The sequence below is a fragment of the Passer montanus genome, unplaced genomic scaffold (assembly GCF_014805655.1).
Source record: "Passer montanus isolate IOZ18808 unplaced genomic scaffold, ASM1480565v1 scaffold8, whole genome shotgun sequence".
Taxonomy (NCBI): Eukaryota; Metazoa; Chordata; class Aves; order Passeriformes; family Passeridae; genus Passer; species Passer montanus.
The window spans coordinates 12,273,356-12,295,055 of record NW_024373256.1 but is presented as its reverse complement, the minus strand read 5'-3'; the positions used below and the strand labels follow the sequence as shown (position 1 = coordinate 12,295,055).

General features: G+C 39.7%; 1 protein-coding gene across 37 annotated transcripts in view; it reads left to right on the top strand.

Moving 5' to 3' along the window:
* Positions 1-21,700, top strand: part of RBFOX1 (RNA binding fox-1 homolog 1) — a 1,145,409-nt gene that overhangs the window by 895,035 nt on the left and 228,674 nt on the right. For 5 of the 37 annotated variants that reach the window (XM_039732146.1, XM_039732147.1, XM_039732164.1 and 2 more), the window contains 2 exons: positions 10,351-10,505; positions 13,250-13,470. The exons of 27 other annotated variants lie outside the window; for them this stretch is intronic. In XM_039732146.1, coding sequence (XP_039588080.1) covers positions 13,384-13,470 — 87 coding nt within the window. In that variant the 5' untranslated portion in view covers positions 10,351-10,505; positions 13,250-13,383. The remainder of the gene's footprint in view (positions 1-10,350; positions 10,506-13,249; positions 13,471-21,700) is intronic. 5 more of the 37 variants (XM_039732152.1, XM_039732149.1, XM_039732151.1 and 2 more) reach the window with 2 other exon arrangements.

Genomic DNA, 21,700 nt, shown 5'->3' with positions numbered 1-21,700 from the left:
ATTTTTCAAACAGCAAACAGGGAAATAAGCTGCACCCATATTATGTAATTTTGTAAAGGTACATTATGTAATTAGTCGTCTAGTATTTGCACACTAATCTTTTATTTTGGTTGAATATATGCTGTTCCATTTTAAAAAAGGGATGATCCTCGAGAGTTTTTATTTAATGGTGAATTTCTAGTTTCTCTATGGCTTGAGTTGATTTTCTCACTACTAATTTGATTTCACCATATGTTTTATATTGAAATAATGTCTGAGTTGTGAATGCTAATACAGAAATTAGAAATGTGCATTAACTTTCATTTATTACTGAAACAGCTACTGACAAACTATTACTACAGAGGCATCATTAGGTATCTTGAACTATTTTTGAGTAAAGGTTTATGCTGTTACCAAGGCATCAGATGGGGAAAGCAAGGTTCAAACATCTCTGCCTCTCTTAGATCTGACTCAGGGCAGTGCTCCCTGGGCAAGGGAAGTTGTACTGTATGGGCAGGGAGATGTCTCTGTAGAATTTGACTCTTGTACAAATGGGTTCCCTGATGGAAAGTGCTTGTGTGCTAATCTGCTTTTGATTTTGTATTGGTTTAATGTACCTGTCAACTGTTTGAAGTTTCTTTATGTAACGCTGGTATCCACAATACTGTATCTGGATGCATTAAGGCAAATCACTGAAAGATTGCAACTACCCAGCATGTGATTTGTTTTTGCCTCAAAATAAAATGTAGAAGAAAATGTTCCAGACACAAATGATGAACAGATCCTAAAATTAGACTTTCTGTAGCTTTTATCATTGCAGAAAGTCACCTATTAAAAATGTTTGAGAACATGAGTCTGTAATATTTTCACGGCTCCTGAGCTGCTACTGCCCACAGTTCTAGAGCTGCAGCTTGCTGGGGTTGCTTCTGACAGCAGGATTTCTGAGGCTTTGGAAATGTTGTTAATCCAATGAGCATGACTTAGGAATGCAGGTTTCCATTGGAATGAGGTGGTTCAAAATCCTTTGTGCATGGTCTCTGCTCTGGTGGGACTCCACTTGGAGTTCTGCATCCAGCTCTGGATCAGATTGGCTTGAGAAGGTGTGGAGTCTTCCTCAATGGGGATATTCCAGAACCATCTGGACACGGTCCTGTGCCCTGAGCTGTGGGGTGGCCCTGCTGGAACAGGGAGGTGGCACCACTGGGGTCCATTCCAGCCTGACCCGTTCTGTGACCTGTTGGAGCAAATCCAGGGGTGGCACTGAGATGATAAGAGGGTTGCAGCACCTCTCCTGTGAGGAAGGGCTGAGAGGACTGGCATTGTTCAGCCAGGAGAAAAGAAGGCTTTGGAGTGGCCTTCCAGTGCCTGAAGGGAGCCTACAGGAAAGATGGACAGATTTTTTTTTGTGAGAGTGTGGAGTAACAGGACAAGGGGCATGATTTTAAACTGAGAGCAGATTTACAGGAAGAAACTTTATACTGTGGGGGTTGTGAGACGCTGGCACGGGCTGGCCAGAGATGCTGTGGATGCCCCATCCCTGCAAAATTTCAAGGTCAGGCCTGATGGATCTTTAGCAAACGTCCTTTAATGGAAAGTGTCCCTGTCCAGGGCAGGATCATTGAAACTGGATGATCTTTTAGGTGTCTTCCAAGCCAAATAATTCTATAATTGTATGAACTAAACTATGCCTTTTATGTATATAAAGAATTTAATTCAAAGGAAAAAAATGTATAAAAAACATGGTTATTTGGAAAATTGTGCATTCCAACAAGTAGGAATGGTGTTTCATGTGCTTGTTGAAATGTCATTTTGCAAAATGGCCATAATTTTTAGCAGAGAAGAAGATAGAAAGTAGATATAGAAAGTAGATTTTTCACTGGTTTGTTTGTTTTAATGCAAGGGCTTGCTAGAAATACATTGTAATCTCCCTGTCACTTACCTGGAATCTAAACAGGGGTTTCAGATCTGCCCTTTCAAGTGTCAGTAGATGCTTCTCCATGGATGTGGTGAATTACTCTTGCAGTTTTGTCAAATGGAAACTCAAACAGCAACTTCTAATTACAGTTTTGTAAGAAGGGAAGGAATGGTGGGATACTGCTCTTTGTAGAGAACTTTGTTTTCAAGGTGTTTCCAGAAACTCCTTGAAACAAAATCTGGGGAGGGGAGAGAGTTTATTTTAATTTTACTTTTCTGTTTATTGCTAAGTTTGGTAGGGTGTGTCTCTTGCAAATTGCTCATTATAAACAAACATTTGTGTTTGTGAGCAGCCAAACAACCCAGGCAGGTGTCTCCAGAAGCCTGTGTGGGAATGGAGCATTCCTGGGCTCTTTTTCTGGCATGCAGTGCAGACATACATTTTCCTGGGTGAGAAAAGCAGGATCAGAATTCCTGCTGGAGTAGATCAGTTTATTGACTTCTGCTGAGAGTGTTAGCCTTGGCTTTGCTGTGAAATTAATGCATCGTACAGTGAATGTGCATTTTCTGTCAGCATATCTTGTATATTTTGCTCAAGAATAGTTTTAAATGTTTATTCACATTAAAATTGCACGAGTCGTGTGCCCGTTTCCAGAAGAAAATTAACTTTGCCACTGCTTTATAAAAACTCAAAGGAAAAGCTATTTTCAGCTTGATTGAGGAAGCCGAGTTACAGTAGGCAGCATCTGATCTGTGAGAGTGATGGACATTGGTTACTCTCAGAGCTTCACAAGGACTTAGGGCTGTGGAGCACAAAATATTTCAGTGTTTTCTTCATGTGATCCTAAAGGGCTAATTAGGGCTGAAGGGTTGAGGGTAAATCAGGAAATTTGACTTTGACCACAAATGGCCAAATAAATCAGTACAAAAACACAAATATTGTTAGGCACTAGTACCAGATCACCCATGCATCTGAGAAGGGCGGCTGCGAAGAAGACCTATCGATAAGAAAAAAAAAGAGGTAATTATAAAAACCTTTGAAAATAATTTCTGTGAGAATTCATTACTCCAAGTTGCCTCATTAATTTTCCTGAAATCTGACAGTTCTGTAGAAACAGGTATTCAGTACTTTTCTGTCACTGCAATATGAGAGATGTTCCAATAATAGCATTTATAATCCAGATGTGCAAAAGTCAGGTCTGTCTTATGAACCTCCTATACTGTTCATGTTTGTAGAGCACCTCAAATTCAAACTCACAGAGGGATAGTACATTTCTTCTTTTTATTTGTTCCTTGAGTCACATGCATTTTGTTGATTTTGCTCTATACTAGATGGTATTAGATGTTTCATTTTTTTTTGGTTATGAACAAATCACTCTTGAAAAACTTTCAAGAGAAGGTAAGATGCTCTCAGTCCAAGAGTTTGAGTTCAATTTTTGCTGTCTGATCCCCTGATCTTGCACTACAGGAGAATTGACAACTTCTGAGGTCTTAGAAGGAGACTACTTATTCTTTGTCTTATTTCTTGCAGCAGTCAAAATTTTACTAATGTCTACCTAATAACTTGAGTATTCACTAAAGCACTGATTTCAATAAAAAATATAAATAATCCACTTCTGTTGTCCTTCCCTGCACAAATGTATCCCAGTCCTTTGCCAGTCCCTTCCAAGGGCACTGGCACAGGTTGATTAAAACCTAAATGAAGGTGAGATTAAAAAGGCGATTATTTCTGCATTCACTCCTAATATGAAATGGAATTGACAAAAAGTAAAAATGTGGATGGCAGGAAAGGCTTTTATTATCTGGCAGTGATACAGCAGTGTTCTGGTTTTCTGGTCTTAGGTGCTTTCTTTCCTCTTCTGTTATTCTGAGCAGTACATGATCCCCCTAGCTTTACATTGTCCTGAGAAAGTTGTGAGAGACATCATTAGAAATCAAGTATTCCCATGAATTCAGTGCCCATCGAGACTGCTGAAGAATGCATAGGACTGGAATGTGGAATGAATAAGTAGAATATTTTTAATAGGTCTTAGGGGAAGGGAGAAAAGTAAACACATGATGTGATTATTTCAGATGAGAGCTGTTTACTGCGTTACCAGGAAGATTTCTTGAAGCTTAATCCAGGGAATTTTGCTCTCCCAAATTAATTCTCCTGTGTACCAGCTCTTTACAGAGAGGTGCCTGCAGAGCACCAGAGCAATCCCACTGACATTGATCCGGCTTCAGTCACAGACCCTCAGACTGGGGTAGATGAGATGTGACCCATCTCAGGGAAAGCCAGGTTTTAGCTTGGCCTGGATAGGCCAAGTGTAAGACCCCACGTTGAGTTTAGGAGTGGTGCTGAGTTGCTGAACATGGAATTAGGTGTGTCTCCAAACATGTGCATTAGCAAATATTTATGAGACTGAATTGACTTCAGACATTAAGAAGAAATGAAGCTGAAAACTTTCTGCCATTCAGATTTGGAGGCCAACTTCCTATCAGCTGAGCTTTTTAATGCCTTCAGCCAAATCCTGTCTGCCTTAGATGCTCCTTGCTTGTAGCTCTTGGCTAAACTTTAGTACTTAAACTATTGCCAGTGTCTTGAGTAGAGCTGAGTTATGGCTTACATTACATCTAATGCCTTCAAGTCTTGGTATTTTATCTCTTGAAAATATGGAACTTGTCAGTAGTGAACAGAAATTCCCTCTGATCCCTTTAAAGACCTATAGGGTCTTTATTATTTTGGGGTTTGAATTGGTTGTTTCTCCAAGGCACCCTGCTCACTTAGGATATCTACCCTCTGCTGGTTTCTGCAATCAAACCATAGCACTTGGCATGGTAGGGTGCTTGAATGATGTATTTATACAGGCAGGAGGCAGGGTTTAATACCATCTCATGATTCACTGTGCAGTCCTATTAATATGAGCTTGACTCGGGGGAATAAGTAGCTGTTACTTGTCAGCAAATCCTGAGTGTATTAAGGGGGTGAAGTTGTACTGAAAGATCCTCACAGTGATACTCTGCTGTTCCCAAGGGAAGCAAATGAAAACTGTACTTTGATGAATAATGAATGTTCTAATTGGGGTCAAGAAGAAGTCATAGCTTTCTGTGATATAGTAGTTAGAGTAGCCTGACTACAGCAATAAAGAAAAATCTGTTTGACCAGATTTGGCAATAAAAATATGTGTCTGTCTGTCATCTCTGTCATCTGCACACAGCTAAAGCCTGGGATTGACAGTGACAGGCAGGTGGTTTATCTCTTGTACAGCTCGGGTGTATTCCTGAGATCCTCTTTGAGGTATTGGTTGGTGCCCATAAGAATGTGGCCATGAACAGGTACTGAGACTGGTTGAATGCTCAGATATTGCCCAAAATCCTGTGTGGAATGGATGAAGAGCTCTCATGGCATGGCTTGGGTATATCACTAGGATTTATTAAGAGTGGGTATTGGTTAGAGTCAGTCTCTTCCTGATTTGAAAGGAAAAATTTTTTGTTGCTGCTGGGCTATATTTGCAAATGAATATACCCTAAGGGAAGATTACAGCCTGTTCTTATCTGCTGACAAAATACATGCAAAAATACCTATTTCTTGGTCATCCTGTATTCAGCACACAAAGGAGAAGAATAACTGAAAGAGACTAAGGAAGATATATGCAAGTGTGACTGTACTACATATTTTGTGAAATAAGTGTACATACAACCTGAGACTTTATTAAAGATGTATGTGATACTGCTTATCAATTGTGGAAGATGTACATAATTTTCAGTAGTTAGTCTGTGTAACTGCATCATATCAAACAAGCATGAGATCTTGAAATTGTTCTGTGTTTCATACAAAATTTTCTAAGCTGCTTAACTTCTCATGGATTGGAGGCTAATCTCAGCTGGTTTAGAAAATGCAGATAATCTCAAGAGCAGAGCAAGATATCTGAAGTAGCCTAGAGATGGGAGAGAGTGTGTTCTCAAAAGGGCCAGCAGGGAAAATTGAAGTGATTTGGGACAGCTATCCAGCTGATAAGAGTTATGTAATAAAAGCCATAATGGAACTCTCCGTAAGAGAAGGAAAACAATGCAGTGCTCACCAAGGCAGAAGAAGCAAAGTGCAGAACTTTGTAACACGTCTTCAGTGCTGTGGATAAGTTGTGATGTCTGCGTGTCAAGATCAACTCTTGGTACTTAAAGCAACAGTATTTTCCTACAGTTTTGAAGCTAACTTTTCTGAGTGATCCAAGAGGCACACAGAAAAGCTTCCTTCACAAACGGAGTTGTGCAGGCCTGTGGAGGTGTGTTCCACCACTTTCTGTAGCTTTAGGAGCTTTTGTAGCTTTTCTGTGTGGCACCTTGCAGTCCAGCATCATTCTTTGTCCTAGTGCAGAGCACAGCACATGGAATAACTGAAGTTTTCAGATCCATCCTGCTTTAATTTTGACACAAATGCTGGGCTAATAATGTGGTTGTGATCCAGAATCTTTTGAACTGGTATGACAGTGCAGCTACGTTAAAAGACACATATAGCTATTTAATATTTTTTTTCAGAGAGTACCTGTTCACAAATTGTTCTCAGCTTTTATGCCTTGATATGTGGAGGTGATGACAGGTCCTTACGTTTCCGTGGTAGCCCAAGGCAAGTCCAGGCACAGAGGGATCCTTTAACTCCAGTTTTAACCTGCTGCTTCTCTCTAGCATACATTTATCACCTATGTAAGTGAACGTGTCTTGCGACTCACTGAAGGGTAAATCACTCTCCCTGCTGTCAGGGGACAAGTTCTTATCTTTTAGCAATCCAGTCTAAGCAGAGAGTGAGGGTTTCCAAGATGTAAAAGAGGGCAAGCTGTGCCTTTAAGAGTTCTGGGAAAAGTGAAGCTAAGTAGATGTGTCTATTTAACGTGTGTATATGTTCTTTTATAATGCTGTCATTGTGGTGATCTCCTTGGACCTGATTCAATTCTCTTCAAAGGAATTTACAATCAGAGATGGATACAACTTAGAGTTGACCTGCAGAGGAAGAGGGATATTGGTCATCATGCCACTGGACAGTCAGTTTGTTTTTGTATCAATGTTTTTGTGTGGCATTCTGGCAAGAGGGGTTTTATGGGCTGAAAGAGAATGTTCATAGGTGTTTAGAAGGTCTTGGCTGGTAGCAGGCAATTTCAGGAGAAAGCGTCAATGTCATTTGGAGTTTGGTTAGGAGGTGAAGGAGCACAATATTCAAGGAAAGACAAAGGATATTCATCTTTGAGTTGTTGACAGTAATAGCTTGGGTAGGAACAGGCTGAAGTGAGCCTTTGAAGGGGATGACAAGTGCTGGATAAAGGTAATAAAAGGATGGGTTTTGGGGCAGTGAAGGTAGAGAAAGAAGTGATCTTTATGGGAGCACTCCAAAGGAAATGCAAAGTAAACAGGCCATTCTTTAGCCAGTGAAATGCTGCAGCAGCCCATGGCTCAGACCGCAGCACTGACAATAAGAAAGGACGTTGAAACTAGAAAGGAAGGATTGGCTATGCACTCAGAAACCAACATTTACTGAAATATTGCTCTTCAAGTGTTGCAAGGCCAATTGACCCACAGGGCAACAGCCTTAATTTGTCTAGGGCTATAAATATTTTCCCAAACTTGTTTCCCAAGTTTTTGCCTCTGTGTGAAGCACTTTTGTTTGGCAGGACTGGTATTATTTATTTATCTTTGAAATCTCCAGACTTACTATCATTGTATATTTAGAAGAAAGAGGCTAAAATTGTAACTTCAGTGCAACTGAAGCATTGTTGTTTTCTGACCAAAGAATCACCTGGGTTCGTCTTGACCTGCTGCTAGTTTTAAATGTGCTCCTAATGTATTTTTAAAATGGAAACTTTAAGTTTATAAGAAAAATTCTAAATATGCTGTGTCCCACACACTTGAAAATGGTGGTTTCTCCCAATTTTAAGCAGTTTCTGTATCCTTGCCCTATTCTCTAGTGTGAACTGAGATGCTAAACAAATTCAACTCTGGTGACATCTGCTGTGCTGGTTATCAGTATGAGACCAGCAGATACCTTTGATCTGTATAGGTGGCCTTTTCTGCTTTAGGAGTCAGTAAAATATCCTTGCTGTGTTTTGGCTCTGCTGTTCTGTGTGAGAGGAGCTGGCTGGGGAATTGGTACCTGGCATGAGCAGCTCCTACACGTTCTTCATGCAGAGGAGAGGGGAACAGGGAGCAGCTGAGGATGGGGTAAGCCTGAATGGTGCTCCTGCTGCACTTGAAGAGCCTTTGGCCCTAAATGGCTTTTGCAGAAAGGTGGAAATAGTCTTTGGAAGACAAGTGCAACAGTTAGTGCCAGCAGCTGTGCTGGGGAGGGTGGGGGAAGATGTGCAGGACAGCTTTTTCTGTCTATCAATATTTCCTTTAATGCCAGATCACCTCAGGCAATGCTAATCAACAGCAGCTCACCTCTTTTAAAGCATCTGTGGTGCTGATGTCTGGTAATCCTTTTTTAGAGACAGCAATCTAAAGTTCCTGTGGATGAGGGAAATTATCAGGAGATTTGGAAACCAATTTGTCCTTTCAGTTTTGGGGTTTCCTCTACCAGAAAACCTCTGAGAAACCTTAAAGAGAAAATAGAGAGCATTTGGGCAATGGGAAAGGTGGTCAGAAATGGTAGACTTGAACTTAAAAGATTCAAATATGACATAGCATTAGCTCTGAAGAGGGTGCCAAAGCGGTACCTGAATTATTTATGGTCTGAGAGACGGGAAAGTTAGGCCAGTGTAGGAAGGAAGCAAAAATTATTTGAAGCTCATCGGTGTTGTGCAGCATTTGGAAGAACTATTGTTTGTGGTGTTTTGAATTAGATACAGGCATTAAGAAGAATTAATTATTTGGCAGAAAGATGGTCTAAATAGATTACTTCTGTCAGAATCTGATTAGAGCATACATCATTGATTGGCTGATGACTGCATTGCAGGGATCTGCCTTTTCCAGGCATTGTGGCCCCAGGGAAGTTGCTGAAGTCTTTTGTTGTTTTCTTTTTTTTTGTTGTTGTTGTTGGGTTTGGTGTTTTTTTTTTTTTTTGGGGGGGGGGGGGGGGGGGGGTTTTTTTGTTTTTTTTTTTGGGTTTTTTTTTTTTTTTTTTTTTTTGGGGGGGGGGGGGGTGGTGGGGTTTTTTTGTTTGTTTTTTTGGGTTTTTTTGATTTTGTTTTGGTTTTGGGGGTTTATTTTGGGGGATTTTTGTTTGTTTTTTTCCCCACCTTGTACCATAGCAAAACTTAGACATCTGCTTTTGCCTGGGGAAGTATTTTGATCATTGTCTAATGTGCCATTTACATCTTATATGCAGGTGGAATCAAAACTCTGATCTTTCTTGCACCATTTTAATTTTTCTTGTTCTTCCTGAATGTGTAGTCCAGTTTTCAGGCATATTTCTAATTTTATTTCTGTATCTGTGCATCCGTACTGTACAGCAGTCTCTTTCCTTCCTATTTAAATGACTTCTTAGCAAGCCTTCAATGAAACTGCTATTAGAGCTCTGCTGTCAGTAGCTTCAGTTCTGTGCTAAAACATGAGATTTTGGTATTAGATTGCTGGGCCTGAAATACTTACGAACTTTGTGACCACCTACTCCTACCTTACCTTGCTTAACCTATGCTCTTCACCTTTAAAGGCATCTTCTCATTGAGAAAACCTGCCTTTTAGAAATTCTGCACAGTTTAAACAAATAAGATTGTGCATTTTATTTGTGTATGTACATTTTAATCTAAAGCTAGTGTTCATGTGGTTTTTTTGTTCATTCTTCCTCTCCCATTGCTGAAATCAATTTTTAGTTTCAGAAAATCCATTAAAATTTTTAATGAAAGAAACCAAAGCCAACTAGGGCTTGGGAACAGCTGAAAGTAACACACCCTCTATGAGCACACTGATAATGGCTTAACATGTCATTTTATTTTTTTCCTAGCAGCATTATAATTTTCTAGAATGCAGTGGAAATGAAAGCTGTATAGTTGTTTAAAATAGATGCTCTCCCCTTTTCCACCCACACACAGAGTTAATTTTTTTCAGGGAGGAGGAATCTTGCAGCAGGGAGGAAGTGGGTGCTGTCACCACCAGGGACATCAGAGAGGTGCTTGATGTACATGTCCTGACCACCCTGGCTTTGTCCTCCCAGAAGTGTTTAGGTCCATGCTCGACCTTAATCATGCTGAAGTGAAGCAGAGCTCTCAGCTTTACCAATACCCTTCTGATTCATTCTCTCAGTCCTCAGCACTCTTAGTGGTCAAACTTCATTTATTCAACATATTCTAGCGGAACAGGAGTGACCATTGATACTAATGGCCAACTGTAAAACCCAAGTGAAATGTCCTTTTTGTGTGGCTGGGAGGGAGAGGAAACGTGTTGAACTAAAGTGGTGGAGCTGATGTAGAGGCATTGGCATAAGTTCTGAGCTGGGCACGGGGCGGAGACGTGAGTAAAGCTCTGTTGTGCTTCTGTGGTTTTGATTCGCAGAGGTTTGTGAGAACTTAGGTAGCTGGTGCACACATGGGACATCACCACAGAGCCCAGCCACCAAGTCAGAGCTTGCATCTGGAGTGCCCCACACCTAGACATTTAGAAGCATGTTGTTATAGTGAGGCAAGCAAAGCGTCCTTGCATTAAAACAGGTAATTTCGGTTTATTTTCAACGTTTGTTTTTGTGTATTGCTATCTGCACTGTAGAAAATAGCAATGCTTCTTAGACATTTGATGTTTGCATTATTCTGCAATGTTTATACTGCTTGCAAAGGGCTGGAAGTGTCCTCCTGGAAGCTGCTGAGTTCACACTACCACTGCTATTTGCATCATATTCTGTTATAAGCCACCCTTTTTTTGTTACTGTGGATTTGGAAGGCTGTTCTAGACCCTCACTAGACAAGACCAAAATATTTCAAAAAAAGCCCCCGAACTTGGAAAAATATGTTCAGCCTAAATTTATTCATAACTAGGTTTTTCTTGATTTTTAGAGTGTCAGGATTGTCCCTAGCTTAGGCTCTTCCTCCTACTGTTTTCTTCCCTATTCACAGATTGCTTTGCTGAGATAAACAAATGAAATTTAGGTTTCTGTTGCAACATAGCTGTTCCATTCCCCTGAACACAAGAAGGAATTTATCTACAAGAGTTGTATTTGAATTTGACCTTTTTTTTCCTATTCAATATGGATTAACAGAACTGTATTCTGTTGGAAATACCTCTAAGAAACCAAGAAATAATTAAGAATTAAAATTAAGAAATACTGATAATTTTTGTTTTCCTATTTGCATCTCAAATTCGTTAAAGAGATACAATGAGATCCTGCTTTTCTTCCTCCTGAGTTTAGCTCTGAAGTTTGTCATTAGAAGGAGCATGATCTTGCATTTTGTATTATTGAATTTTGATTAATGCAGCCCATAAGATTTAGCAGTTCTTTCTATGTAATATCCTTATCCTTTCCAGTTTTGACAGTACCTTCCAACTTTGTGTCATCAGGAAATTTCATCAGCAGGTTGCCTTGTGCCAAAATAATTAAAGAAAATGTTCAAAAAAATCTGTCCCAAAATAGATCACAGAAAAGCTTCCCCTGAGCCTGCGCTTTCCTGTGCAAATCTTCCTCCTCAGGTTTTCTAACATCTTATCAAATATATACATGCTGAAACAAAAAAACCTGCCAGGTATTTTACAGAGCACTTTAACAGTCTGTATTTATGTCAGTTGTCCCACTGGAGTCATTTGAGTAAAGCTTGCAGAATCCATTTTATAATCTCCATCTCTGGGTGAAAGAAATCTGCTTTCTTTTCAAATGCAGCTCACTCTGCTGGATGAAGCAAATAAGCAATAGTTAAAATTAACTTTTTTTTTTAAGAAATTAAGTATTATTCAGTGAGTTGTGACTGCAACTTGCTTTCTCATATATGCCTTTTGTTAATGTATTTCTCTATGAAAGTTAGTGACTGGTTTTGTATTGGAATTAATGACAATCTTTTGGAAAAAAAATCTATGATGTGTCAGCTTGCTTAGTAATTAAACTGCAGAGTTTCTCTTCCTTGGTAAGATAAGACCAAGAAATAGGATTTATAGCTAAGCGTGGTCAGATAAGCAGTGAGAACAGCATCATCCCCAACAGCAAAGTGAAGCAGTTCTGAAACAGGAGATGGAGTGGGGTAAACATCACTTCATCATGTGACGATTGCTGGCCTCATTGGCAGCTTCTGCAGGGAGCATCCCTGAGGGTCACAATTCCACATCTAAAGTTAGCAGTGGGGTAAGGCTGGCACTGGGGAGGGCCAGCAGGCAGCTGCTCAGGGACATTTCCAAATCCTGCAGCACGGCTGCCGTGATACACGAGAATCAATTACTGAAAACCTTCCACGATGGTCAAAATGTGACATTAAATAATTGAGTATCACATCAAATCTTGTCTGCAATTAGTTATCTGGAAAAGTAATTATGCAACAAAATCAAGTAGCTGAAATTAGTGGTGTGAAGCACCCTGATAATTCGAAGACTGTAGGAGATTTTTTTTTTATTTCACTTGTAACATGGAGTTGTAAGTACCTAACTAATTATTTATTGAAATAAAAAAGTCTTGCTCAATTGTAATTCTTGTCATTAGTTACATCTGCAATAGAAGATAGATAGCACATAAAACAGGTGTTAATGACTAAGTTGGTTTTGTCTAAAGTAAAAAGGAGCTGCAGAATAAAATGTCTTGCAAGCAGTGCATTTAAAGTCAAATCTGTTTTGATTTAGGGAGGAAACCAGCCTAAATTTCAGTCCTTTGTCTCTTACACCAGTAGTGTAAGTTGATTTGGAGAAGAGAGTTGAAATACTCTAATGGGAAAATGTGTTCTTTTAAAATAGTTATGATCAATTTAACAACATAGATGTTGTGAAAGGTTAGAAAAGCCATTAAAAGATAATTTACACTAATAGAAGTCATTAGCTTGCGTTAGCTCACTTATTCAAAACAAACAAGAAAAATATAATGAATTGAAACAGAGTATGTACCAAGTATAACAGACTGAAGTGTAAACGCTCACATGAACATTGTTTAAGAGCTTATAAATACAGGGAAATGTCTAATTATGCAATCATGATAAACCTGATTATTTTGAAAATGGCTTCTGATAGTAACTGTTGTCATGTGTATGCCAGAACTGATAGGAAAATTATTTCTAATCAGTAGATCTGTACATAATCTCTATGTGTTTAGTACTTAAAAATCTGAACTGATAAAGAGTAGTTGGCTAGTCATGTTACTTAAGCTGCTCCCAAAATAGCACCTTCCTTTTTGGGTAGAGTTAGGTTTGCAGCTGTTGTCTCTATCTGTTGTCTCTGAAGAAAATTTTAACATTAAGTGTTGCTGATGTCAATTTTTTTCTTTTTTTTACAGCTGATGTGGGCTTTGCCCCTGACAGAAGTTATTTGGTTCTAGCTCTGAGTTTGGAAGAAGTTGGTATATAGATTTTCCCCTAACTTTCAATTGATGTGTTTAGCTTTAGTGGGAGTAATACTATCACTTAAACCATGTTGTCGTCTCAAGGAGTTTTGCTACATCCCTATGGAGTGCCAATGATTCTGCCTGCAGCACCATACTTCGCTGGACTTGTTCAGGTAATGCAAGGCCGCTTCCAACAAGCAACTTAACTCTAGTGCACTTAGAGCAATAATTGGAATTTTTATGGTTGAGAAAGCAAACACTTTTAATACAGGCAAAAGCTCTCATGTAGTCAGTGAGAAGACAGTAGGAAATCAAAAAGATGGATCACCCTAATCTGTGTATTGACATCTCTCATGGCTGAATAAATGGTGTAGTTGAGCTATATTTGCTTGTATTGATTTGTCTGCTGTTTAACATTCATGCCTTTGCTTCACGAGGTTGACCACAGGGCAGAGGATTTGCTATCCATTCTAGGTTTCTGAGGGAGTCAGCATTCCCACGGCAGGTCAGAAGACAAAGTAACTTACCATGATGTGTTTAGGTTAAGTGTTTTAGCACAGCAAATAGGAATAGTGTTAAATATGCATTAATTCATATGTTACACGTCCCACGGAATGAAAAAGGAGTTGTGGTTTTGTGTGTATAGAAATATATCACCTGCAAAGAATATTTATACGCATCCTATTAATTCCTTTGAGCCCTCAAATGTAAGATCTTGCTGCAGGGCAAGAGTTCTGTATATTTAGGAGTCAGCTGGCAGCTACCAGATTGTTGTTGTTGTGTTTGCTTTTGCCATTATTTTATTTTTATCAAAAAGTGGTGCTACTGAAGTTTCTTCTGTTAGACTTGGGATTCTGAATAGATTGTGTCAATGCTAATTAAGCAATAAGTATCCTGTTGTTTACAGTATTAGAAGACATTAGGAAAAGTCAACATTTCTAAACTCTGATAGAATTGTACCATCTAAGTGGCTGCTGTTGGATATTGTGCATTGACAAGGTCAAGACACAAAGGTGTGTTAGGGCATTTCTGTGCTGTGCTAGGGATAAGTCAAATTAACTGTGAGGGAGAGGGAAACCTTTATTGTGCTCCTTTTCTCTAGCACTTTTCTGGCATAGAAGCAATCACATCATGAAACGGGTGGGTTTCCATATAGGTCCCTTCAGTAATAGAAGACTGTGGGTTGTGTTCTTCACTTCAAGCTTAACATCAGCCACATATGTCTAAAATAGAAATATAGCATTGCACAGTGGCCGTTAATCAGGTATTGGGAATCTGTGTCTTGTGGGACGTGTGAGCTGAGGCTGCTTTTTATGCAGTGAGACACATCCAGAAGGCCTTCATATCCATTAAAATTTGGGGGTGAAGGTCGGACGCTGGAGCTCAGTCAGACCCTCTGCCATCCTGTCCAATAAATAATTACAAGCAAATCGTGCCTTTCACTCTATGCTGATTGATGTTGAAATTGCTTTTGAAAGTTCTCATAAGTTCCTGTTATAGATTAAGTGCCGGTGTAGGAAAAATAACTGCACCCAACTGAAATGGGTGAATGTAATCAGGTTTAATGGACTCGAGAGCTTGTTGGGAATTAAATAACTATTGATTTGTTGGAAAGTTGCTGTCATTACAAAATGCCACTCTGGACGCATTATCCAAGCAGTTAGATTAGAAGAAAGGGCCCTTTGAAAATTTGGGATGCCTTATTTCAATCTTTTTCCTCTTCATTCTTTTCTTAGAAAGATATATCCAGCCTATGTTACTTATTTATCATGGATCTGAAATAGCCAAGAACTTCTGAAATAAAAAATAGGTATTAGCAATGCAGTTGAACAGTTTTCTTTGTATGAATACTTCTCTAATCTCTTGTCTTCTCTCTCCCTGATGCCAAACCTGAAAATGGCATTTTGGAAACCAAGCACAGATCTGAGATATTGTCCTAATGAGTGAATTGCAGCATTAAATGGTTTGAGCAGTTTGTCCCCCAAGATTTTACCTGCACTTACAGTATCTCTGGTCAGCTTATGACACCAGAATGCTTATTGTTTTTCTCTTAAAGTAAATCAAAGTATCTAAAATAAATAATGCAAAGGACATTTGATAGGAATATTTATATCATCCTCTTCTAAGCAGTAATTACGTAACATTCTAAATTTTAATGGAAATTTTCTTCAGAAATATGTCTTTATAAACTGATTATGTAAATGTTTGGCTATTTTTTTTTCCTGGGTTGCAGGTTGAGAACCACAACCCTGAACTATTTTTGAATATGAGGCAGTTTTAATATTTTATAGGCTTATAAGATGCCAGTTTATTTGTTTGCATGGATTTCTATAGAAAGTAGGTGTACCTGTGATCAGGGATTCCCCATGATTTCCAACTGGGTTTATTCCAAGGTTGTGTATGAAAGCAGTGTAGGGCATTGCCTAGAGATTTGGGGGCTGTTTTGGGAGGGTTTTTTTGTGTTTTGTGTTGCACAGTTGAGCAAGAGAGATCTCTGTGAAGCAAGAATCATAAACAGCACTTCTGCACCTTCAAGTGCTGTTTATGATTTTACTTAATACTGTGGATGAGCAGCTGCTCCAGCCTCTCCTAAATTCATCAGTAAACCCCCTGCCCTGCATCCCCCTGCTTGCTTCTGCCACACCCTCTTGTTAGGGAGCAGTGGAATGTGGGAATACCAAAAAAGGGGTGGATACTGTGGGTGCATCTCTGGACATGCCTCATATGAGCAGCCATGTGCATTTTCCTAATTGCATGGATTCTATTGAGGAGATTTGTATTCCTTTTACTGAGATGATGTGTTTGAGTGAGCTGGTGGAAAGTGAAATGTTTTTCTTCTTGGAGAGACACAAGGTCCAGGGTTACAGAGATGTTGATGTGTATCAAACTGCATTAAATATACATGCAAACTTATTTTCCAGTAAATAAATATACCTTAAATTTACTAGAATGATAGCCTATGACTTAGTAATGCTTTTTTAAGTGAGAAAATGTCTTTGCCTCTTCCTTCCTTCCTTCTCCTGGTTAAAACTATTTGAGGAAAAAAAGATCACATGAAAGTACAAATAATGCATAAATAGCTTTATGCCTCCTGTGGGTGGGGAGATATTTTCTGCCTTGGCACAAAAAGCCCACTGGTGGCTTCAGGGCTGTCACAGCTCTGCTGCCACGAGGACCCAGGCAGGGACTGCAGTGCAGCCACTGTGTGTGCTGAGGGCAGCAAGGTCCACGTTGTGTCCAAACTGTCCTGCTGCTTCTCCTGGCAAGGGAAATGAAAGAAATGCCATGTAGGATTAAGTGTCAATCCAGTAAAAGAGGTTTCTTCTCCTGCCCTTGGTCCCCATCCCAGTTTAGTCATTTGATTCCCAAGGGGGAGCCCGTATGTCCGGATGAGTGCAGTCAGGGGGTGCTGATGGCAAAGGTCCTCTGCCCTGGCCAGGGTGTGCAGGGTGGATGAGTGTGCTCCTGTACCCTCTTACAGTTCTTAGAATAAATGTGAAGCCAAGCTCCAGTCATCATTAAATTACAAAGTTTGTTTTAAGGCTGCACTGTTCACAATGCAGAGAATACTGTTATTTTGTTAAATAATATCTGAGAGGTCATATCAGATCCATCTTTCATGGCTCTAAATATAAAATGTTTGCAGTTGCTCTGGTTACTTGGAATGACAGATTTATGATAAAATATTTTGGAAGCACACATGCAATAGATGACATTTTCATAATGGTTGCTAAATTATTTATTACATGGCTGGGTTAGGTAACTCCATTTCCATTTAGCAGAGAAAGAGGAGTTCATAGATATTATTATAAAAGTTATTAAAGTTGAAATTGTTTAGACTTTTCAGGAAACTACTGTAAGGCTCTAGAAAGAGAGACAGTTCTATTTAATGGAAAATGTGGAACTTTTATATAAGAGATTTTAAAGATGAGATTATTTATGAATACGGTCAATATTTTTTTAAATGTGCTTTTATTTTGACATAGTGATCAGAAAACTTGTAAGAGTTCTGAGGATTTAAGTTTGTGTTCATTGTTAAAAATAATTGTTAAAAGCTAAGCTAAAACCTTTTTCTGCTTTTATTTTCTTACTTATTTGTGTCGTGATAAAGGGGAGAGTTGGAGATGAAAAATAGAAAATCAGCTGGTGATTAACTATTTCAGTATATTGGGAATTACTGTACTTTTAAGTACATCATTCTTAAGCTTGGATTATTCTGAAAATACTTTGATTTTTTTTTTTCCCTGTGTATCTGATTTTCCATAACTGGTTAACCAGTGTGCTTGACTGACAACTGAAAAAGTGGTAATATGGAGACTGTTCCATTTTATTTTAGGGCTGAGAGAATTGCCTAGAATATGCTGTGAAAACTAGTGGTGCAGACTTCATCACGGTGCCATCACTTTACCCATCTGGAAAATCCTTGTTTTAGTGCTGTTTTTGGGAAGTGCTAGCAGTGGGTACATTCTGAATACTTGTAGGTGTTAGTGTGTTAGGCTACCTGCAAATTCACACTTGGATTCTGGCAATCCAGTCTTGGGGAATGCTATGGATTTGTTGTGTCACCTTACATGAAAAGGCTTTTGTAATTTGGTAGGTTTAATTTGAATAATACATTAGAAATAGCAGTAAAGAGAGGTTTGAGTTCTTCCAGTGTTGCCTGCAGTGGTGGTTGGTTGGTTGTTGGTTTTAGATTATGATCTAGTGGAAATCAGAGAGTAATTTCTGTTTACATTGGCTGAATTGCCTCTTTGAAATGCAGTAAGGAGATGATTTAGCTTAGATGCAGATTTATTCTGGCTTGATTGTGTTGTTCTGCCTCTCCTGTTACTAGTACTGTGCTCCCAGTGCTTTGTGAGTGGAGGATGAATATGTTTTACTATTGCAATCCTATCTGAGTGTGCATCTTGTCTCACTTTTTGAGACCATATCTAACATTTCTTCTCTCAGTCTGAGAGTTGCAAAGTTTTTCCTCCCTTTTGTATCAAAAGTGCTTTTAGCACATGTGAAGTGGTGGTGTTAGTGATAATGTTATCTTTATTGTTTTGATAGCTGAACATTTTTGTAAACAGTGTTTAAAAGTCTGGAAATCATAGAATTGTTTCTTGGAAAAGATTTTTAGGATTATCAAGTCTGACTGTTAACCCAGCACTGCCAAGTTCAACATTAATGCATGTCCTTAAGTGCCACATCTATGCTTAATTTTTAATTTCCCCTTTTCAAATACCTCTAGGGATGATGATTCAACCATTTCCCTGGGCAGCCTGTTCCAATGCTTGACAGCCCCTTTCTAGCATCCAATTTAAATCTCCCCTGGTACAACTTGAAGCCATTTCCTCTTTTTCTGTTGCCTGGGAGCAGAGCCCGACCCCCACCTGGCTACAACCTCTTGCCAAGAAGTTGTAGAGAATGAGAAGGTTCCCCCTGAGCCTCCTTTTCTCCAGGCTGAGCCCCTGCTGTTTCTGGTGCTCCAGCCCATTCCCCAGCTTCGTTCCTTGCCATGGACATACTCCAGTCCCTCAGTGTCCTTCTTGTCCTGAGGAGCCCAAAAGTCACCCCAAGATTTGAGGTGGGGGTCAGCACAGTGGCCCCACAGCACAGGGGGTCAGTCAGTGCCCTGGTGCTGCTGGTCACGCTGTGGCTGATACAAGCCAGGTGTCCTGGCCACGTTCTGGGTCATGTTCATCATCCCCAGGGCCTTTCCTGCTGCAGGGGCTGCCGGTGGCTGAAGGGCAGCACCCGGCCTTGCTGGCCAAAGAGGACTTGGACTCCTCTGGCCGCTGCCCTGGGCCCAGCCAGCCTGGCCAGGGCCCTCTGCAGGGCCTTCCTGCCCTCCAGCAGGTCCCTGGTGTCATCCCCAACCTTCCTGAGGGATCTTCCCCTTTTCCAGAGCGTGGATGAAGATACTGAACAGAGCTTGTGCTGGTGCTGAGCCCTGGGGAATCGGGGTGGTGACCTGCCCCAGCTGGGGCAGCTCCACTGCCCACCCTCTGGGCCTGGCCATCCCCAGAGAACATTGCACCCGTCCAAGCCACGGCCAGCCAGCTTCCAGGACAGATCTGTGGGAAATGCTGTCGGGCAGACACAGCCACAGCCTTGCCCTCATCCATGGAGCAGGTCACCTTAGGAGGCCATCGGGCCAGTCAAGCAGGACCTGCCTTTTTAAACCTGTGGTGGCCAGGCCTGATGGCTTCATTGTCCTGTGTGTGCCTGTTGATAACACTCAAGGTGATCTCCTCCATATAGTTTCTGATTATTATTTTTTTTAAATCCGTAGATCTAGGCAGTAAGCAGTGTTGGTGAAACCTTTCAGCTGCTCAAGAGGCTGCAGACAGCTGGAAAGTGTTTGGTTATTGCTATTGCAAGAGTTTGTTCTCTTAACTTGCCTTTAATTCTTGCTAATAAGTGCAGATATCATCAAATACCTGCTGAGTGAGCCCTCAGGGGCAAGAGGGAGGGTAATGACATGGAATGTCTTCCCCATTGACCAAAAAGACAATTGTAACCAGAAAAATAGCTTATCTAAATAGTTTTACTTCGACTAAGAAAAAAGTGGTTATTCTGCCCTGCCACCTGCAGATAATTTTTTCTCACTGGCCTTTATTTTGGCAGTCAATGGGTGACATAATTCCAATGGCTAAGGCAATGCTGCATTACCTCTTTGACCTGTTATTCTGTCAGCTCAGTCGATGCTCTGTTATAGTCAGGGCTTTTTTCACCTGCCAGATTTCATCTGACACTCAGCAGGCAGATTTTTTTTTCCTTTTCCACTTTTGCATGTGATATCAGTATTAGTGAGTTTTAGACATGATGATCTATAATTATGATCATTAGCTGGTGTGTTGGATAATGCACTGCAATGGAGTGTTTTACTATGGCAAAAACTGGGTAAATCTGGGCCTTTCTGACTGCAGGGGGTTTTAAAGGGAATAAATACAAGAATATTTGAGTTTGTAAGAAAAAAAATTATTTCTAGACATGACAATAGCTATAATTAGGATAAGTTCTCTTTATTTGTTTTTCATCCTCTAAGTAAGACAAAGCTTTTAAGATTTGGATTCTCTGAAAAAGCCTATTGTTTGACTTGGCTCCCCCAGCTAGAAGCCAGCAAGCTGATATTGCTGTTTCCAAGGATCTGGAATTTCAGCTGATTTTTTTTCTCTTTTCTGACTCATGCATAATCATCAGTAATAAAACTTCTGATGGCCAAATTATGACAGGAGATACAGCTTTGAAGTTCTTTTGCTTTCAGTAGAATGATTCACAACTGATATAAAAATATGCTTGTACATCTAAATATAGAACAGTCATTTTAATGGAGTTTGCTTTAATATTTCACCTATTTACCCTCTGGTAAGTTATCTTGTGTTACATGAGCTAATGTTGGAAACCCAGTTCAAATACATCTTTTGGCTTGTCTGCTTGCTTGCTTTTTTTAACTGAGGTGTGCAGGTAACTGTTTCCTCAGACCTGCTTTCAAAGAGGGTGTTGTAAAAACATGAAATGTCTATTTCAGTAGATCAGGTTGTGCAAAAAATACAGTAAGGGTGCAGTTATTTCAAGTATAAGTACTTTCACCTGAACTAATTGGAAATTGCATTGCTCTATTGCTACCTAAGAGTGGTGAAACCACACCTGAGAAATATTTGACAGTCAGATTTCATGGATAATTTCAAAAAATGTTGGGGACTTTTTTAGTGGAGTGACAGGTCATGAACACTGTAAATATATAATTGAAAATTGACCCAGATAAATTTTCTATCAGTCTTTCTCCCTGTGTTTCATAAGACTTAGGTTATTGTGGATTTGGGTAAATTCTGATATCCTGGTTCCTTGTCTTTCTCTAGCTGCATGAGCTAGAGAGCTTGTAGAATGACTTCATCTTCCAATTCTGATGGGTTTAATAGATCAGTAAAGAATGTAATTTATTTTTTTAAATCTGCATGTTGTTTTGTTGCTGACCAAGCTGAGAAAAAAAATTGAAGTCTCTTACCTGTATATTCAGGAGTCAGAATGGTTCATGCTCTCATTTTATTTGAGGCCTTGAACTAAATAAAACATGGTGCATTTCAAGGAATGTTAGTCATCAAGGAAAAGCTAATTAGAGTTTGATAGGTATCCTTCTCTAAAAGCAACTTCTTAAGATAAAGCTAAAAGTACTCAAGGCAGTGAACTGATCTGAACTTTACTGCTTTTTTGTCTTTTTTTCTTAGTTCTGAGGGAGTAAAATTATTATTTAATGCTTATAATTCCAATGCTTTTTCATCTTACAAAGCTGGAAGTATGCTTTTGTTATGTCTCTGTCCTCACTTGGCCATATTACTGCAAAGCATGTAGTGCCCTCCAGTTTGCTAATTAGTAGCCTTCAAAAGTCATGGAGGAGCAAATGGCAGGTTGTCCATA